This window comes from Capra hircus, chromosome 7 (genome assembly GCF_001704415.2).
Source record: "Capra hircus breed San Clemente chromosome 7, ASM170441v1, whole genome shotgun sequence".
Taxonomy (NCBI): Eukaryota; Metazoa; Chordata; class Mammalia; order Artiodactyla; family Bovidae; genus Capra; species Capra hircus.
The window spans coordinates 2,196,277-2,213,029 of NC_030814.1; the positions used below are offsets into that span (position 1 = coordinate 2,196,277).

The 16,753-nt window shown below is 38.9% G+C and overlaps 1 protein-coding gene across 1 annotated transcript in view; it reads left to right on the plus strand.

Annotated features, from left to right (window-relative positions):
• PJA2 (praja ring finger ubiquitin ligase 2) overlaps nt 1–16,753 on the plus strand; it is a 78,722-nt gene that overhangs the window by 31,870 nt on the left and 30,099 nt on the right. The window contains exon 5 of the mRNA XM_018049984.1: nt 7,443–7,628. Within this exon, the coding sequence (XP_017905473.1) occupies nt 7,443–7,628 (186 nt within the window). The remainder of the gene's footprint in view (nt 1–7,442; nt 7,629–16,753) is intronic.

A 16,753-nucleotide genomic window follows, 5' to 3' on the forward strand; every position in this document is an offset into this window, starting at 1 on the left:
TCACTGAGGACAGTGCCTGCAGCCATGAAATTCAAAGATGCTCCTTGGAAGAAAAGTTACGACACACCTAGGTGGTGTTTTAAAAAGCAGAGATACTATTTTGCTGACGAAGGTCCATATAGTAGTCAAAAGTTGTGGTTTTTCCATTAATCATGTACGGATGTGAGGGTTGGACTATAAAGAAGGCTGAGCATGAAAGAATTGATGTTTTCGAATTGTGGTGCTAGAGAAGACTCTTGAGAGTCCCATGACTGCAGGGAAATCCAACCAGTCAATTCTAAAGGAAATCAACCCTAAGTATCCATTGTAAGGACTGATGCTGAAACTGAAGCTCCAGTACTTTGGCCACTTGATGCAAAGAACTGACTCACTGGAAAACACCTTGATGCTGGGAAAGATTGAGGGCAGGAGGAGAAGGGGGCAACAGAGGGTGAGGTGGTTGGATGGCATCATCAACAACAGACGTGAGTTTGAGGAAACTCTGGGAGGTAGTGAAAGACAGGGAAACCCGGCATGCTGCAGTCCACAGGGCGGCGAAGAGTCTGACGTGACTGAGCAGCTGAGCAACGAACAGCAACAGAAACCACATATGATTTCATTCCTGTGAAAAACTTTTTTGGTTCACAGTTAAATCTGTAAAGGGCGTAGTATTTGAGTAAGGCACAGTTTTCCGCTTTTGAATATGGTTCTAGATGCTCATGGGCAACAGTACTAGCGAAAGACCGTGTGACACGCTCAGGGGCATCTTAGTGTCTCCTTTGAGAAATTCGAAATGTTTACCTCATGTGCTTTCACAGTCAAGAACGAATGAGTCCTCACAGGTCCAAGGCTAATCTCTGTCCTCTCTGTTCTGTTGCTTGTTCTTGGAAAATTACTTTAAAATCTTTTTCTCGTAGTTCCTTATCGTCATGTCACTCAGTCTGTTAACTGTATCTCTGCTTTCCTGGAGACACTGAGATAGTAGAATGGGATCGTCCTGTTTTCCTCCCTCCATAAGAATATGTATTAGCATACTAACATAAGTGAAAAGTGAAAGCAAAGTCACTCAGCCATGTCCGACTCTGTGATCCGTGGACTGTAGCCCACCAAGCTCCTCCGTCTATGGGATTCTCCAGGCAAGAATACTGGAGTGAGTTGCCTTTCCCTTCTCCAGGGGATCTTCCCGACCCAGGGATCGAACCCAGGTCTCCCACATTGCAGGCAGACGCTTTACCCTCTGCGCCACCAGGGAAGCCTGTACTAACATAGTACGTTGTTATTGGTTCCTGTTTTAAATTTCTTCCGAAATTTTTTCTCTAGCATTGTGTCTGATACCTTGCTTATTTATTGTCTTCACCCCTAGGTTCCTTCAGTTTTTCTAAATCTTGGGGGCAACATTGATTGATCTTGCTTCCTCTTTTTATTGCTTGCCTGTTTATGTTTCCACTGCTGAGTTTTCAGAGTAAGTGTTTCACATCACTGCATTTTTTATTTCACTATCTACTCTTATTAAATGCCTCAAAATTTTAATTCCCTTTATTATTTCTATATTCTCTAGTTTCCATAGCTAATTGATTTTTTACTCTGTACAAATCTTCTGCTGCGATTGAGCTGTTTGCTCACCCTTTTCTGCTCACGGTTTCTCTTCCACTGATCTATGTTGGATGCTTCTTTGCTATGTCTTCTTTGGGGTCTGCAAACTTTTTTAAAAAAGATTAACCAGATAGTAAATATTTTAAGCTCTGTGGACCAAAAGGCAAAATTGAGGATATTATGTGGATACCTATATGAGCATTTTAAAATGCAAAAAACACCCTTAGCTTCCAGGCCACTGAAAAACAGACGGGTGGGCAGATCCTGCTTTAGTACCGGGGCATGATTTGCTGAGCTCTGGTGTAAAGCGGTCAGGGGACCAGGAGACTGACAATACTGTCAGTTTGTCTATTCAGTAAGACAGACCAGAAGGTATTGAGTAGATTTCATTTGGTAGAGAAAGGGAAATGGTGGTGTGCTGGCAGGAAATCCTATTGAAATTCCTAAGCAGGTAGGTTATACGGTGAAAGAAGTTAACTACTACTTTTATTAAATGTTTGCCATTTTCTGAAAATTGTGCAAATCATTTTATCTGTTTTTCATTTAAACATCACTGTAGACTTGAAAGGTAAACATTAATGTCCTCATTTTACAGATGAGGAAAAGTGAACTCAGGGAAGTTCATTCATTGTCCAGGCTTGTACTATAAGTACTGAGCAGATCCTAAGTTAACTGTCAGACTTCAAAGCCTGCTCTTGCCATCATCATATTCCACCGTCAGGGTGAAAAAGGCTGTCATACATCATAGATGGAACTTCACCTGATGTTAAATGTGGTATCTTGTTTCTTCAGTAAAGAAATAATCTATGGTAGGTTTTTTGCTTTTCATAGTAAAAAATCTTAATCATAGTTAAATTTCCTTTGACTAGCTCTCTGAACCAATTTGGAGTTTTAGAGCTACAGATGAGTAACAGACATTAAATTGGGAAATTTGTCATAGATAATAATGTTCAGAATGAAATAATAATAGGAAATTATTGATATATTACTTTTTACCAATTATATCATCCATGTGTATTAATTTCTAGAGAACATACACTAAAGAAGATTGTTGGTCCTTTTTAAATAAACTGATATCACTGAAAATTCACTATTTAAAATCATTTGATAATACAGTCTTAGTTAACTTCTAAGAGCTTACAGATACTTCACAATACAAGCAAATCTCCTTGGATGCCTTTCTGGTAAAAAGAAACTGAGTTTGCACTTACGAAAGATGCCTTTAAATGCAGCGCTAAAGGAGCAGCTGCATTTCAGTGGTTCAGACTGAATGAATAAGAAGGCTAGTCTATGAATTAGTTGAAAAACAAAAGAAACAGTGCTGTAGGGGAAGGTCTTGAAGGAACGACCTGGCCCTGAAATGAAGAAAGAAGGTGAGGCGATGGCGAACACCCATGGTGGTGGGAGCGACAGTTGTGGTGAAACTTCGTATTTGAGGGGCAGCGTTTGGAGTAGAGCCTGTTGGAAGGAAAGTGCCGGATGTGAGAATGTACTCGCAACTGGGGTCAGATTGTAGTGAATCATCAGTGCCATTCGAAGTGAACACTTTTTTTTTCTATACACTAATATTTTTTCGAGTGGCTAAAATATATTAAATGGTACAAAGTTTTCTTAATTCTTATCATTATATGTTTATTTTGATGTGAATCAGAAAAAAATAAAAGCTGGCACATCACATTAGGAACTTTACGAATATTACTTAGAAGATAACTAAAATGTATTTAGGTAACAAAAAAAAGTATTGTTTAAAAAAATGATTTGTTAATAGTTGCTGATGACTGACTTTTACCAGGCCCTGTTAGAATGTTTTCTGTATATTAACGCATTTACTCCTCAAATAAACTCAGTGTGATAGTGGGTACTACTATTATATTATTCTGATAGGTGACGCAGTGAAGGCACAGAGACATTAAATAACTTTCCCGCAGCTAATAACTGGTGAATTCAAATCCAGGCTAGCTGACTCCAGAACCTGTGTTCTCAGCTGCATTACCTTAAGGCACAATGTTACTGGACAGCTAGAGCAAGAATGGTGAGGGCTGTAGGGAGATGGCTTATGTGTGTGAAATAAGCCTTAGTGGAGAGGAACTGTTGACGTTCCTATATTGTTTTAATGTAAATCTATTATTTATAATATTTTATTATAAAATATAATATTTTTGGAGTAACATTATAAATGTACTGTTTGATGTAAATTGAAGTGATAGGAATATTCAGAATATGTTTTTCAATTGAGTTGAGGGAGTTGGGATTAAATTTAGGGACACTAGCTAGTAAAGTAATGCTTAAAATTCTCCAAGCCAGGCTTCAGCAATACATGAACCGTGAACTTCCAGATGTTCAAGCTGGTTTTAGAAAAGGCAGAGGAACCAGAGATGAAATTGCCAACATCCGCTGGGTCATCGAAAAAGCAAGAGAGTTCCAGAAAAACATCTATTTCTGCTTTATTGACTGTGCCAAAGCCTTTGACTGCGTGGATCACGATAAACTGTGGAAAATTCTGAAAGAGATGGGAATACCAGACCACCTGACCTGCCTCGTGAGAAACCTATATGCTGGTCAGGAAGCAACAGTTAGAACTGGACATGGAACAACAGACTGATTCCAAATAGGAAAAGGAGTATGTCAAGGCTATATATTGTCACCCTGCTTATTTAGCTTAGATGCAGAGTACATCATGAGAAATGCTGGGCTGGAAGAAACAAGCTGGAATCAAGATTGCCGGGAGAAATATCAATAACCTCAGATATGCAGATGACACCACCCTTCTGGCAGAAAGTCAAGAAGGACTAAAGAGCCTCTTGATGAAAGTGAAAGAGGAGAGTGAAAATGTTGGCTTAAAGCTCAACATTCAGAAAACGAAGATCATGGCATCTGGTCCCATCACTTCATGGGAAATACATGGGGAAACGGGAAATAGATGGGGAAACAGTGGAAACAGTGTCAGACTTTACTTTTTGGGGCTCCAAAATCACTGCAGATGGTGACTACAGCCATGAAATTAAAAGATGCTTACTCCTTGGAAGGAAAGTTATGACCAACGTAGACAGCATATTAAAAAGCAGAGACATTGTCAACAAAGGTCCATCTAGTCAAGGCTATGGTTTTTCCTGTGGTCATGTGTGGATGTGAGAGTTGGACTGTGAAGAAAGCTGAGTGCTGAAAACTTGATGCTTTTGAACTGTGGTATTGGAGAAGACTCTTGAGAGTCCCTTGGACTTCAAGGAGATCCAACCAGTCCATCCTAACGGAAATCAGTCCTGAATATTCAATGGAAGGACTGATACTGAAGCTGAAACTCCAATACTTTGGCCACCTCATGCGAAGAGCTGACTCATTTGAAAAGACCCTGATGCCGGGAAAGATTGAGGGCAGGAGGAGAAGGGGACGACAGAGGATGAGATGGCTGGATGGCATCACCCACTCGATGTACATGGGTTTGGGTAGACTGTGAGAGTTGGTGACGGACAGGGAGGCCTGGTGTGCTGCAGTTCATGGGGTTGCAGAGTTGGACACGAGTGAGCAACTGAACTGAACTGAGTTGATAATTAATTGTCTTAACTCTAGGTTTGGAGAAAACACTTGAGCCAGAGATTTTTAGGGGAAATGGAGAAAAGGGGGCTAGAATATAATAGCCATTGAACAGAAAAGATGGGAAGAGAGGACTTACGTGTGGGGAGCTTGTGAGCAGTCAGAGACCTGTCCAGCTGAAGGGCAGGGTAATCCCATTAGCAGATAAAAAATCAAGATAGGGACTTAAATAGCAGATGAATTTTGTTATGACTACATAATTTTCAAAAGGAATGTGAAAATCTAAAAAATATTTGGTGGGAAGTTGGTTATGAAAGCTTAGTATGTGGTCAGGGCTGGGGATATATGTTTAAAAAGTTACCTACTTAGAGGTGAGTGTTATATATAATGAGTAGCAGTGATGTAGGCCAGGTGTCTACAAGCTTTCTTAAAGGGTCAGATATTAAATATTTTAGGTTTTGCTGACTAAAAGGCAAAATCAAATATAAAAACCATTTTTGGCTCACATACCATTAAAAAATAAAAGCGGCAGTAGGGCCAGATTTGGCTAACGAGATGCATAGTTTGCCAGTTCTCAACATAAGCGTCTTAAATATGTTGATAGTTGGTCATAGACATCCTTTTTATATTGAAATTTAGAGGTATTACATCAGGTATTTCACTAATTGATAAAAGTTCAGAAGTTTCGTATGATATCTTTCTGGACAGGACCTTACTCTGAGTGAAATGTTTAATAATGAAGTTTGTTTTTAAGCAAGGGTGTTAAACATTTCCACAAACTAATGTAGAAATCTTACCCTGCTTCTTAAAGACAAACCAAAATTGGAGTTGGTAATTTAGCTATAAATTTGAGAAGCTTCATAGTCAAGGAAAGTTAGTTCAGTAAGCTCCTTTAAAACTGTTTCTTTGTTAGATTTTGACACTGATACAAGTCTGAAAATGATTTGCTTGACCTTAGGGTATTCTTTGGGTCAGAGAGGGTTTTACAGAGCAGAAGCAGCTTTGGCGCTTACCCAGGGAAGGCCCACCTGCTACTCGCTATGCCAGGGCTATGTTCTCTTCCTTCCCCAGGATATCTGTGTCCTGCTGCCATTGTTTTCTGAAAATTGGAAGTTGGCTTCATTTCTCTACTTCTGCTAGCGTCTCAGAGCTCAGATCAGTGCTGCTCTCTGTTAATAACATCTTGATCTCTTGGGTTCATCTGCCTGTAGAAGAAGACACTACCAAGTATCACGTCCTTTCAAAAACACAAAGCTTGTTATTTTTTTGTTTTCTTAAAAGTCAGTGCAAAAAAGGTAATCTTTAAGGGAATTCTGGACCAGAATGATTGATATGACTGGAAAGAGCATTTATGATTTATATTCAGCACTGTTAAGTAATATGGTAGCTTTTGGTAATGTAAGATGTGGCTTCCCTGGGGGCTTGGGGGTAAGCCAGGAACCCACCTACCAACGCAGGAGATGCAGGTTGAGTCCCTGGGTCAGAGAGACCCCCTGGGGAAGGGGATGGCAGCCTGATCCAGGATCCTTTCCTGGGAAAACCCACGGACAGAGGAGCCTTGGCGGGCCACGCCCGTGGGGTTGCAGAAGAGCTGGACACGACTTAGTGACTGGACAACAGCAGATACAAGATGACGAATGCTTTGCAGGTTATTGAATGTAAACAGATGAACCCGTTAAATACATATAACTGAAAGTAATTTTCCTGAAATTTTTCTCTAACCCTTTATCACTTATTTTATTCCTTATCTGAATATTCTGTTGAGATTTATTTTGTGTTCATAGTCCTACCAAAGGACTTCAGTAAAGATTTGTCAGTGCAGTTTTGTATGAATTTGAATCTTTCTCCATTGCAAAGTGTTTTTTGTAAAAGGAAGAGGAAAAAATAGGTCAGCTTTTTAAGCGTGGTAATAGTGAAAATTTATTCACAGAGGATATGATACCAGTTGTCAGTAGGTAATTGCAAAGTTGTTGTGGATAGGTCCAGTGAGTAACAGCTCTTATTATATATTCCAGATACCATTTAAATTGTGATTATTAAAATTTTGTTTAGAATATGTCTAAAATATAAGGAACCTATATCTAAGCATCATGGAATTAGTTACTTTAATGAAGAAAAAAATAAATTGATAATTTCATAACTTGCCATATAATATATTCATTTGAAAATGTTACATTCTGCTGAACATTTATATTTATTTTAAAATGTGTTAAAATTGAATCAGCTCCTGATGAAACATCTAGAGCATCAGTAGTCCATTCTCTACCATAATGCCTGGTTAACACTCCAAATGATAAATACACTTGTAATGACAGTTTTTTTCTGTTCTAAATTTGCAGTTCAGAGTGCAGTGATGGAGAATGGTCTGCTTCTTTGCCTCATCGATTTTCTGGTACAGAGAAAGATCAGTCCTCAAGCGATGAAAGCTGGGAGACCCTGCCAGGAAAAGAGGAGAATGAGCCTGAGCTGCAGAGTGACAGCAGTGGTCCGGAGGAGGAGAACCAGGAGCTGTCTCTTCAAGAAGGGTGCGTTAGCAGGGGGACCTGTGATCGTTACGCGTGTCGCGAGGAGCGCCACGCAGCACACTCGGATGCTCGGTGTGTGCTAACCACAGTTACAAGCCCTGTGTAGGGCCGGTAGATTCTGCTCAGTTTTGTTATGCTTTCGGTTATTTTCCGAAGAACAATTGACTTGAAAATACTGGTAATTACAGTGTCTTCTCTTGAAGTACAGTCTGTTTCCATTTTGCTTTAACCGTGGGCATTTCAGCGATCATCTTGGTTAAGTCAGGTATGAGTGAATCAGAGCCACCTGCTCCTCAGCGGAGACGCTGACGAGGCGGAAGGGACAGCCGTCGGGGGAGTCAGTGGTTTGTTCTTGGGGATGCAGGCAGTTGTGAGAGGTGAAGTTTCACTGTTGCTATCTGATTGCATTGGGTGATATAGCCAAGTAGTGGGTTGATGTTAAATATCTGTGTTTTCCTAACTTTAATGGGAATACTCTAGTGCAGAGCTTGTCAAGTTTATACTCTGAAGGGCTAGATAGTAAATATTTTCAGCTTTGTGTGTCAGTGTCTATTGGAGCTACTCAGTTCTATTGTTGCAGTGTTAAAGTAGCTGTAGGCAATATGTAAATCAATGGGTCATTTACATAGCTGTCTTCCAGTAAAATTGTTTTATGAAAACAGGTGGCAGGCTGGAAATAAGCTGTGGGCCATTGTTTCCCAGCTCTTGCTCCACTAGTATTTACCGGGTAAGAGAGACTCTGGTGTTCAGATTGATTTCATACAAACAGAAAGAATATGTACTCATATTCTCATATACAAAGAATTTTTTTTGTTTTAAATCACATTAAAGAAATTTTCCCCATTTTGTATTTTATAGGTTTCTGGTAAGAATGTTTGTTGAATTTTACAGTCTTGTTAGCACCAGTGGAAATGACATAGTGATTTTTTACTTTTGTCCTAGTAATCTTGAGCAGTTATTCTGTACTCAATTTCCTAATATTCAGCTACCCTTGCTACTTCTTATAATTAGCCCAGCATGATCACACAGTCATGGTTTATTGTTGTTTTAATAAGCTGCTAGATTGTTTTTGCAGTGGCACCCACTCCAGTACTCTTGCCTGGAAAATCCCATGGACGGAGGAGCCTGGTGGGCTGCAGTCCATGGGGTCGCTAAGAGTCGGAGACGACTGAGCAACTTCACTTAGAGTTTTCATTTTCATGCATTGGAGAAGGAAATGGCAACCCACCTCAGTATTCTTGCCTGGAGAATCCCAGGGACGGAGGAGCCTGGTGGGCTGCCATATATGGGGTCGCACAGAGTTGGACACGACTAAAGTGACTTAGTAGTAGTAGTAGATTCTTTTTGCGGCGTTTTACATAGGATTTTTACATGAGAGCTGTTGGAATTTTCCCTATTTGTGGGGGTTTTTTTTTTTTTTTTTGGTCTTGATAATTTGATACTCTCATTGCTAAAAGAGTATATAAATATATACATATTAATATGCATTTATCTCTTGGTGTTTAAATAGCTTCTTATTCCTTTAAAGGCTGTTAGTATTTGTGAAACCTTTCAGGCTTAGTATTTTATTTTGAGGGAGTATTTCTTTGCTAATTAAAATTTCTTTATGATGATAATTGGTTCTAATTTAGTCTCGTGAAATCTATTTTGGTAAGTGTATTTTCTTAGGAAAAAACTATTTCAACTTGGACAAATGTCAAATTTTTACTTTTCAAAAAATATAAATTTCCAGCTTGAGATTAATTCTATAAGAAAATCTACAAATAAAAACATTAGAAAATTTGTAAAGAAAGGAATGTACAAACGATTGGTTTTGATCATTGTTTTGATAACTGGGTGAAGTGGCATTTTCTTCCCTCTTCCTAACTTTATGTTTGACCATCTTTATTATTAGTTAGTTTCAGTTCACTTGAGTTCAGTCGCTCAGTTGTGTCCAACTCTTTGCGACCCCATGCACTGCAGCACACCAGGCCTCCCTGTCTATCACCAACTCCTGGAGCTTACTCAGACTCATGTCCTTTGAGTCGGTGATGCCATCCAACCATCTCATCCTCTGCCGTCCCCTTCTCTTCCTGCCTTCAATTAGTTAGTTTACTAAGTATTAAATTTTTTGTATGTAATTTGTGAAAAATTTCATATGTAATGTTTGGTATGGAACTATGAAGCAACAAACATTTACTGAGCGTGCCGTATGTGCCGTGTGCTGAGCGTGCCGTATGTGCCGTGTGCTGAGCGTGCCGTATGTGCCGTGTGCTGAGCGTGCCGTATGTGCCGTGTGCTGAGCGTGCCGTATGTGCCGTGTGCTGAGCGTGCCGTATGTGCCGTGTGCTGAGCGTGCCGTATGTGCCGTGTGCTGAGCGTGCCGTATGTGCCGTGTGCTGAGCGTGCCGTATGTGCCGTGTGCTGAGCGTGCCGTAAGCATTGTACCGGACCCTGGGGTTGTGTCAGTGAACAAGGCCAGGCTCCGTCATGAAGCTTACGTGATGGTGGCAGTGGCAGCAATATGTAAGATGGAAATAATCGTAAGTCACAAGCTGATGATCATGGTGAAGGGAATGAAGCACAAATGTAATGAAGCAACCAACAGGCGCTTATAGTACTTAGAATGGTCAGGGAGGACTTCTCTTAGGAATTGACTTTTGAACTGAGTTCTAAAAGATGAGAATTGGCAGTTGAGGGAGAGCTTTTTTTTTTTAATATATATTTATTTTAGTTGGAGGTTGATTACTTTACAATATTGTATTGGTTTTGCCATATATCAACATGAATCCACCACAGGTATACACTTGTTCCCCATCCCGAACTCCCCTCCCTCCTCCCTTCCCGTACCATCCCTCTGGGTCGTTCCAGTGCACCAGCCCAAGCATCCAGTATCATGCATCGAACCTGGACTGGCGATTCGTTTCATATATGATATTATACATGTTTCAGTGCCATTCTCCCAAATCATCCCACCCTCTCCCTCTCCCAGAGTCCAGAAGACTATTCTATACATCTGTGTCTCTCTTTCTGTCTCGCATACAGAGTTATCATTCTCATCTTTCTAAATTCCATATATATGTGTTAGTATACTGTGTTGGTGTTTTTCTTTCTGGCTTACTCCACTCTGTATAATCTGCTCCAGTTTCATCCACCTCATTAGAACTGATTCAGATGTATTATTTTTAATGGCTGAGTAATACTCCATTGTGTATATGTACCACAGCTTTCTTATCCATTCATCTGCTGATGGACATCTAGGTTGCTTCCATGTCCTGGCTATTATAAACAATGCTGTGATGAACATTGGGGTACACGTGTCTCTTTCAGTTCTGGTTTCCTCGGTGTGTATGCCCAGCAGTGGGATTGCTGGGTCATAAGGCAGTTCTATTTCCAGTTTTTTAAGGAATCTCCACACTGTTCTCCATAGTGGCTGTACTAGTTTGCATTCCCACCAACAGTGTAAGAGGGTTCCCTTTGATCCGTACCCTCTCCAGCATTTATTGCTTGTAGACTTTTGGATCACAGCCATTCTGACTGACGTGAAATGGTACCTCATTGTGCTCTTGATTTGCATTTCTCTGATAATGAGTGATGTTGAGCATCTTTTCAGGTGTTTGTTAGCCATCTGTATGTCTTCTTTGGAGAAATGTCTATTTAGTTCTTAGGCCCATTTTTGATTGGGTCATTTATTTTTCTGGAATTGAGCTGCAGGAGTTAGTCCCAAACAGGATAAACCCAAGGCGAAATACCCCAAGACACATAATAATCAAATTAACAAAGATCAAACACAAAGAACAAATATTAAAAGCAGCAAGGGAAAAACAACAAATAACACACAAGGGGATTCCCATAAGGATAACAGCTGATCTTTCAATAGAAACTCTTCAGGCCAGAAGGGAATGGCAAGAGATACTTAAAGTGATGAAAGAAAATAACCTACAGCCCCGATTACTGTACCCAGCAAGGATCTCATTCAAATATGAAGGAGAAATCAAAAGCTTTACAGACAAGCAAAAGCTGAGAGAATTCAGCACCACCAAACCAGCTCTCCAACAAATGCTAAAGGATATTCTCTAGACAGGAAACACAAAAAGGGTGTATAAACCCGAACCCAAAACAATAAAGTAAATGGCAATGGGATCATACTTATCAATAATTACCTTAAACGTAAATGGGTTGAATGCCCCAACCAAAAGACAAAGACTGGCTGAATGGATACAAAAACAAGACCCCTATATATGTTGTCTACAAGAGACCCACCTCAAAATAGAGGACACATACAGACTGAAAGTGAAGGGCTGGAAAAAGATATTCCATGCAAATAGAGACCAAAAGAAAGCAGGAGTAGCAATACTCATATCAGATAGAATAGACTTTAAAACAAAGGCTGTGAAAAGAGACAAAGACACTACATAATGATCAGTGGATCAATCCAAGAAGATATAACAATTATCAATATATATGCACCCAACATAAGAGTACCGCAATATGTAAGACAAATGCTAACAAGTATGAAAGGGGAAATTAACAATAACACAATAATAGTGGGAGATTTAATACCCTACTCACACCCATGGACAGATCAACTAAACAGAAAATTAACAAAGAAACACAAACTTTAAATGATACAATAGACCAGTTAGACCTAATTGATATCTATAGGACATTTCACCCCAAAACAATGAATTTCACCTTTTTCTCAAGCACACACGGAACCTTCTCCAGGATAGATCACATCCTGGGCGATAAATCTAGCCTTGGTAAATTCAAAAAAATTGAAATCATCCCAAGCATCTTTTCTGACCACAATGCAGTAAGATTAGATCTCAATTACAGGAGAAAAACTATTAAAAATTCCAACATATGGAGGGTGAACAACATGCTGCTGAATAACCAAGAAATCACAGAAGAAATAAAAAAGAAATCAAAATATGCATAGAAATGAATGAAAATGAAAACACAACAACCCAAAACCTGTGGGACACTATAAAAGCAGTGCTAAAAGGAAAGTTCATAGCAATACAGGCATACCTCAAGAAACAAGAAAAAAGTCAAATAATCTAACTCTACACCTAAAGCAACTAGAAAAGGAAGAAATGGAGAGCCCCAGAGTTAGTAGAAGGAAAGAAATCTTAAAAATTAGGGCAGAAATAAATGCAAAAGAAACAAAAGAGACATAGTAAAAATCAACAAAGCAAAAAGCTGGTTCTTTGAAAGGATAAATAAAATTGACAAACCATTAGCCAGACTCATCAAGAAACAAAGGGAGAAAAATCAAATCAATAAAATTAGAAATGAAAATGGAGAGATCTCAACAGACAACACAGAAATACAAAGGATCATAAGAGACTACTATCAGCAATTATATGCCGATACAATGGACAACGTGGAAGAAATGGACAAATTCTTAGAAAAGTACAATTTTCCAAAACTGAACCAGGAAGAAATAGAAAATCTTAACAGACCCATCACAAGCACAGAAATGGAAACTGTAATCAGAAATCTTCCAGCAAACAAAAGCCCAGGTCCAGATGGCTTCACAGCTGAATTCTACCAAAAATTTAGAGAAAAGCTAACACCTATCCTACTCAAACTCTTCCAGAAAATTGCAGAGGAAGGTAAACTTTCAGACTCATTCTATGAGGCCACCATCACCCTAATACCAAAACCTGACAAAGATGCCACAAAAAAAGAAAACTACAGGCCAATATCACTGATGAACATAGATGCATAAATCCTAAACAAAATTCTAGCAATCAGAATCCAACAACACATTAAAAAGATCATACACCATGACCAGGTGGGCTTTATCCCAGGGATGCAAGGATTCTTCAATATCCACAAATCAATCAATGTAATACACCACATTAACAAATTGAAGAATAAAAGCCATATGATTAACTCAGTAGATGCAGAGAAAGCCTTTGACAAAATTCAACATCCATTTATGATAAAAACTCTCCAGAAAGCAGGAATAGAAGGAACATACCTCAACATAATAAAAGCTATATATGACAAACCCACAGCAAACATTATCCTCAATGGTGAAAAATTGAAAGCATTTCCCCTAAAGTCAGGAACAAGACAAGGGTGCCCACTTTCGCCACTACTATTCAACATAGTTCTGGAAGTTTTGACCACAGCAATCAGAGCAGAAAAAGAAATGAAAGGAATCCAAATTGGAAAAGAAGAAGTAAAACTCTCACTGCAGATGACATGATCCTCTACATGGAAAACCCTAAAGACTCCACCAGAAAATTACTAGAGCTAATCAGTGAATATAGTAAAGTCGCAGGATATAAAGTCAACACACAGAAATCCCTTGCATTCCCATACACTAATAATGAGAAAGTAGAAATTAAGGAAACAATTCCATTCACTGTTGCAACAAAAAGAATAAAATACTTAATAAATATAATCTACCTAAAGAAACTAAAGACCTATATATAGAAAACTATAAAACACTGGTGAAAGAAATCAAAGAGGACACTAATAGATGAAGAAATATACTGTGTTCATGGATCGGAAGAATCAATATAGTGAAAATGAGTATACTACCCAAAGCAATCTATAGATTCAATGCAATGCCTCTCAAGCTACCAACAGTATTTTTCACAGAGCGAGAACAAATAATTTCACGATTTGTATGGAAATACAAAAAACCTCGAATAGCCAAAGCAATCTTGAGAAAGAAGAATGGAACTGGAGGAATCAACCTGCCTGACTTCAGGCTCTACTACAAAGCCACAGTCATCAAGACAGTATGGTACTGGCACAAAGACAGAAATATAGACCAATGGAACAAAATAGAAAGCCCAGAGATAAATCCATGCACCTATGGACATCTTATCTTCAACAAAGGAGGCAAGAATATACAATGGATGAAAGACAATCTCTTTAACAAGTGGTGCTGGGAAAACTGGTCAACCAGTTGTAAAAGAATGAAACTAGATCACGTTCTAACACCATACACAAAAATAAACTCAAAATGCATTAAAGGTCTAAACGTAAGACCAGAAACTATAAAACTCCTGGAAGAGAACATAGACAAAACACTCTCCGACATAAATCACAGCAGGATCCTCTGTGACCCACCTCCCAGAATATTGGAAATAAAACCAAAAATAAACAGATGGGACCTAATTAAAAACTTTTGCCCAACAAAGGAAACTATAAGCAAGGTGAAAAGACAGCCTTCAGAATGGGAGAATATAACAGCAAATGAAGCAACTGACAAACAACTAATCTCAAAAATACACAAGCAACTCTTGAGGGAGCACTTTCTAGGCAGTAGGAAGGATCTGAGCAGAGGTGCTGGAAAGGAAAGGGCGTGGCATGCGAGAAGATCATGGGGCTGAAGCAGATGAGCAGTGGAGAGCAAGATGAGAGGGCGTGGGCGGGAACCAGGCTGAACAGCACACAGCAGCTGAAAGTGTTGAGAGAGCGGTGAGAGTTTAAGTGTGGAGAATTAACTGATTTAATACACATTTTTAAAAGATCAAACAGCTTTGTGGAGATTGAATTGGAAAGGGACTAAAGTAAAAAAGAAGGTAAGAGTGAGTTAGGCTGTGAGGGGTTATCTGATAGTGAGAATAAACAAGTTTGGGACTATTTTTGAGTTAGGATTGGTGTGTGAGAGAGGGAGAAGTCAGTCAATTATGACTGGGTATTTTATTTGAGCATTAGGTAGACATTAATGTCATTGACTAAGATGAGGAAGCCTGGGGAGAAAATATGGGAAGTAGGAACCCCTTTTTTTGAGTTTTAAGTGTGAGTTAGACATGCATTGTAGGTGGCAGAAGACACGTGGATATTTAGCTTACAAGTTTAAGGGAAGTGTCCTGAATTGTAGTTAGATGTACAGATACATGCATGCAAACAGAAGCACGTTTGGAAGTCATCCAGTGCTTGCGTTAGTATCCTGTAATGAAGCACGCAGTAATTTGATTTAAAAAGTAGAATCAGTTGGTGAGAAGGGCAGAACTAACGCGCTGCGCAGCAGCAGCATTCCCGTTGGTGGGCAAGGTCAGCGTTGGAGGGTGTCGTTTGGGAGAGGTCCGAAAGTTATCTTTGGACATAAGGTAGATTTGTTTGGTAAAATTTTAAGGATAGCCATCATAAGAATAAATACAGAGTATATGTGTTAGAAACCTGTATACAAGGAAAAAAGAAACTTGAGACATGGAAAAGTAACATTTAAAGTCAATCCAAATAACAGTAAAGAAAGGAAGAAAAAGCGTTGAAACATGGAAGAAAAACAGAGATTAAAAAAGCAGCACGTAAGAAAAGTTCTGTTAAATAAACTGTTTACTCTCTGCTTGTGAAAGATAAAGCTTCAAATCAGTTAGATTTTTAAGTTAAATGTTGTTATAAAACCCACACTTAAAGCATTAGCATACAGAAAGATTGAAGGTTAAAGGACAGAAAACAATATTTCAGGGAAATGCTGACTGAAAGAAAACGGACTAGCCATACTAGCGTTAGCAAAGCAGGCTTAAAGACAGAAGAGGGGAGGGTGGCGGCCACTGCGTGATAAGGCCAGTTTTCCAGTAAAATGCAGCAGTTTTAAACTTGAATGTACCTAATAAAATAGACCCAAAAGATTTAAATCAAAATTTAATCAAACTAGAGAATATTGACAGATTTTCTGTCATATTAGAAAAATTTTAAATACGTTTCTGAATTTCTAATTCATGGATACAAAAAATTAATTGCAGATTTGAGGCACTCATTTAAACAAGGTTTAATGAACACTGCATGCTGTGGAATACAAACACACAGGAAGTGAATGTGTCCTAGAGACTGCACAGCACAGATTGACACATTTCGAAGAGTCAGGATCCTGCAGACCAGTTTCTCTGACCGTCATGCAATTAATCTTATAAATAATACATGTATGTTATGTAAAACCCCCTTTGCATTTGAAATTATCTGTCCTTCTAAAAAAAACCAGTAGGACAAAAAGAAATCATACTAGAAGTTTAAACAGCATGCAACTCAATGATAGTGAAACCACCACCAATCAAAACCTGTGGGATTATAGTGAAATTGATATTTACAGGTACATTTATCTTTATAAATATTTATGTTAGAAAAAAAACAAAAGCTGAAGATGGAGTAGCTATGCGTTTAACTTAAAAAAT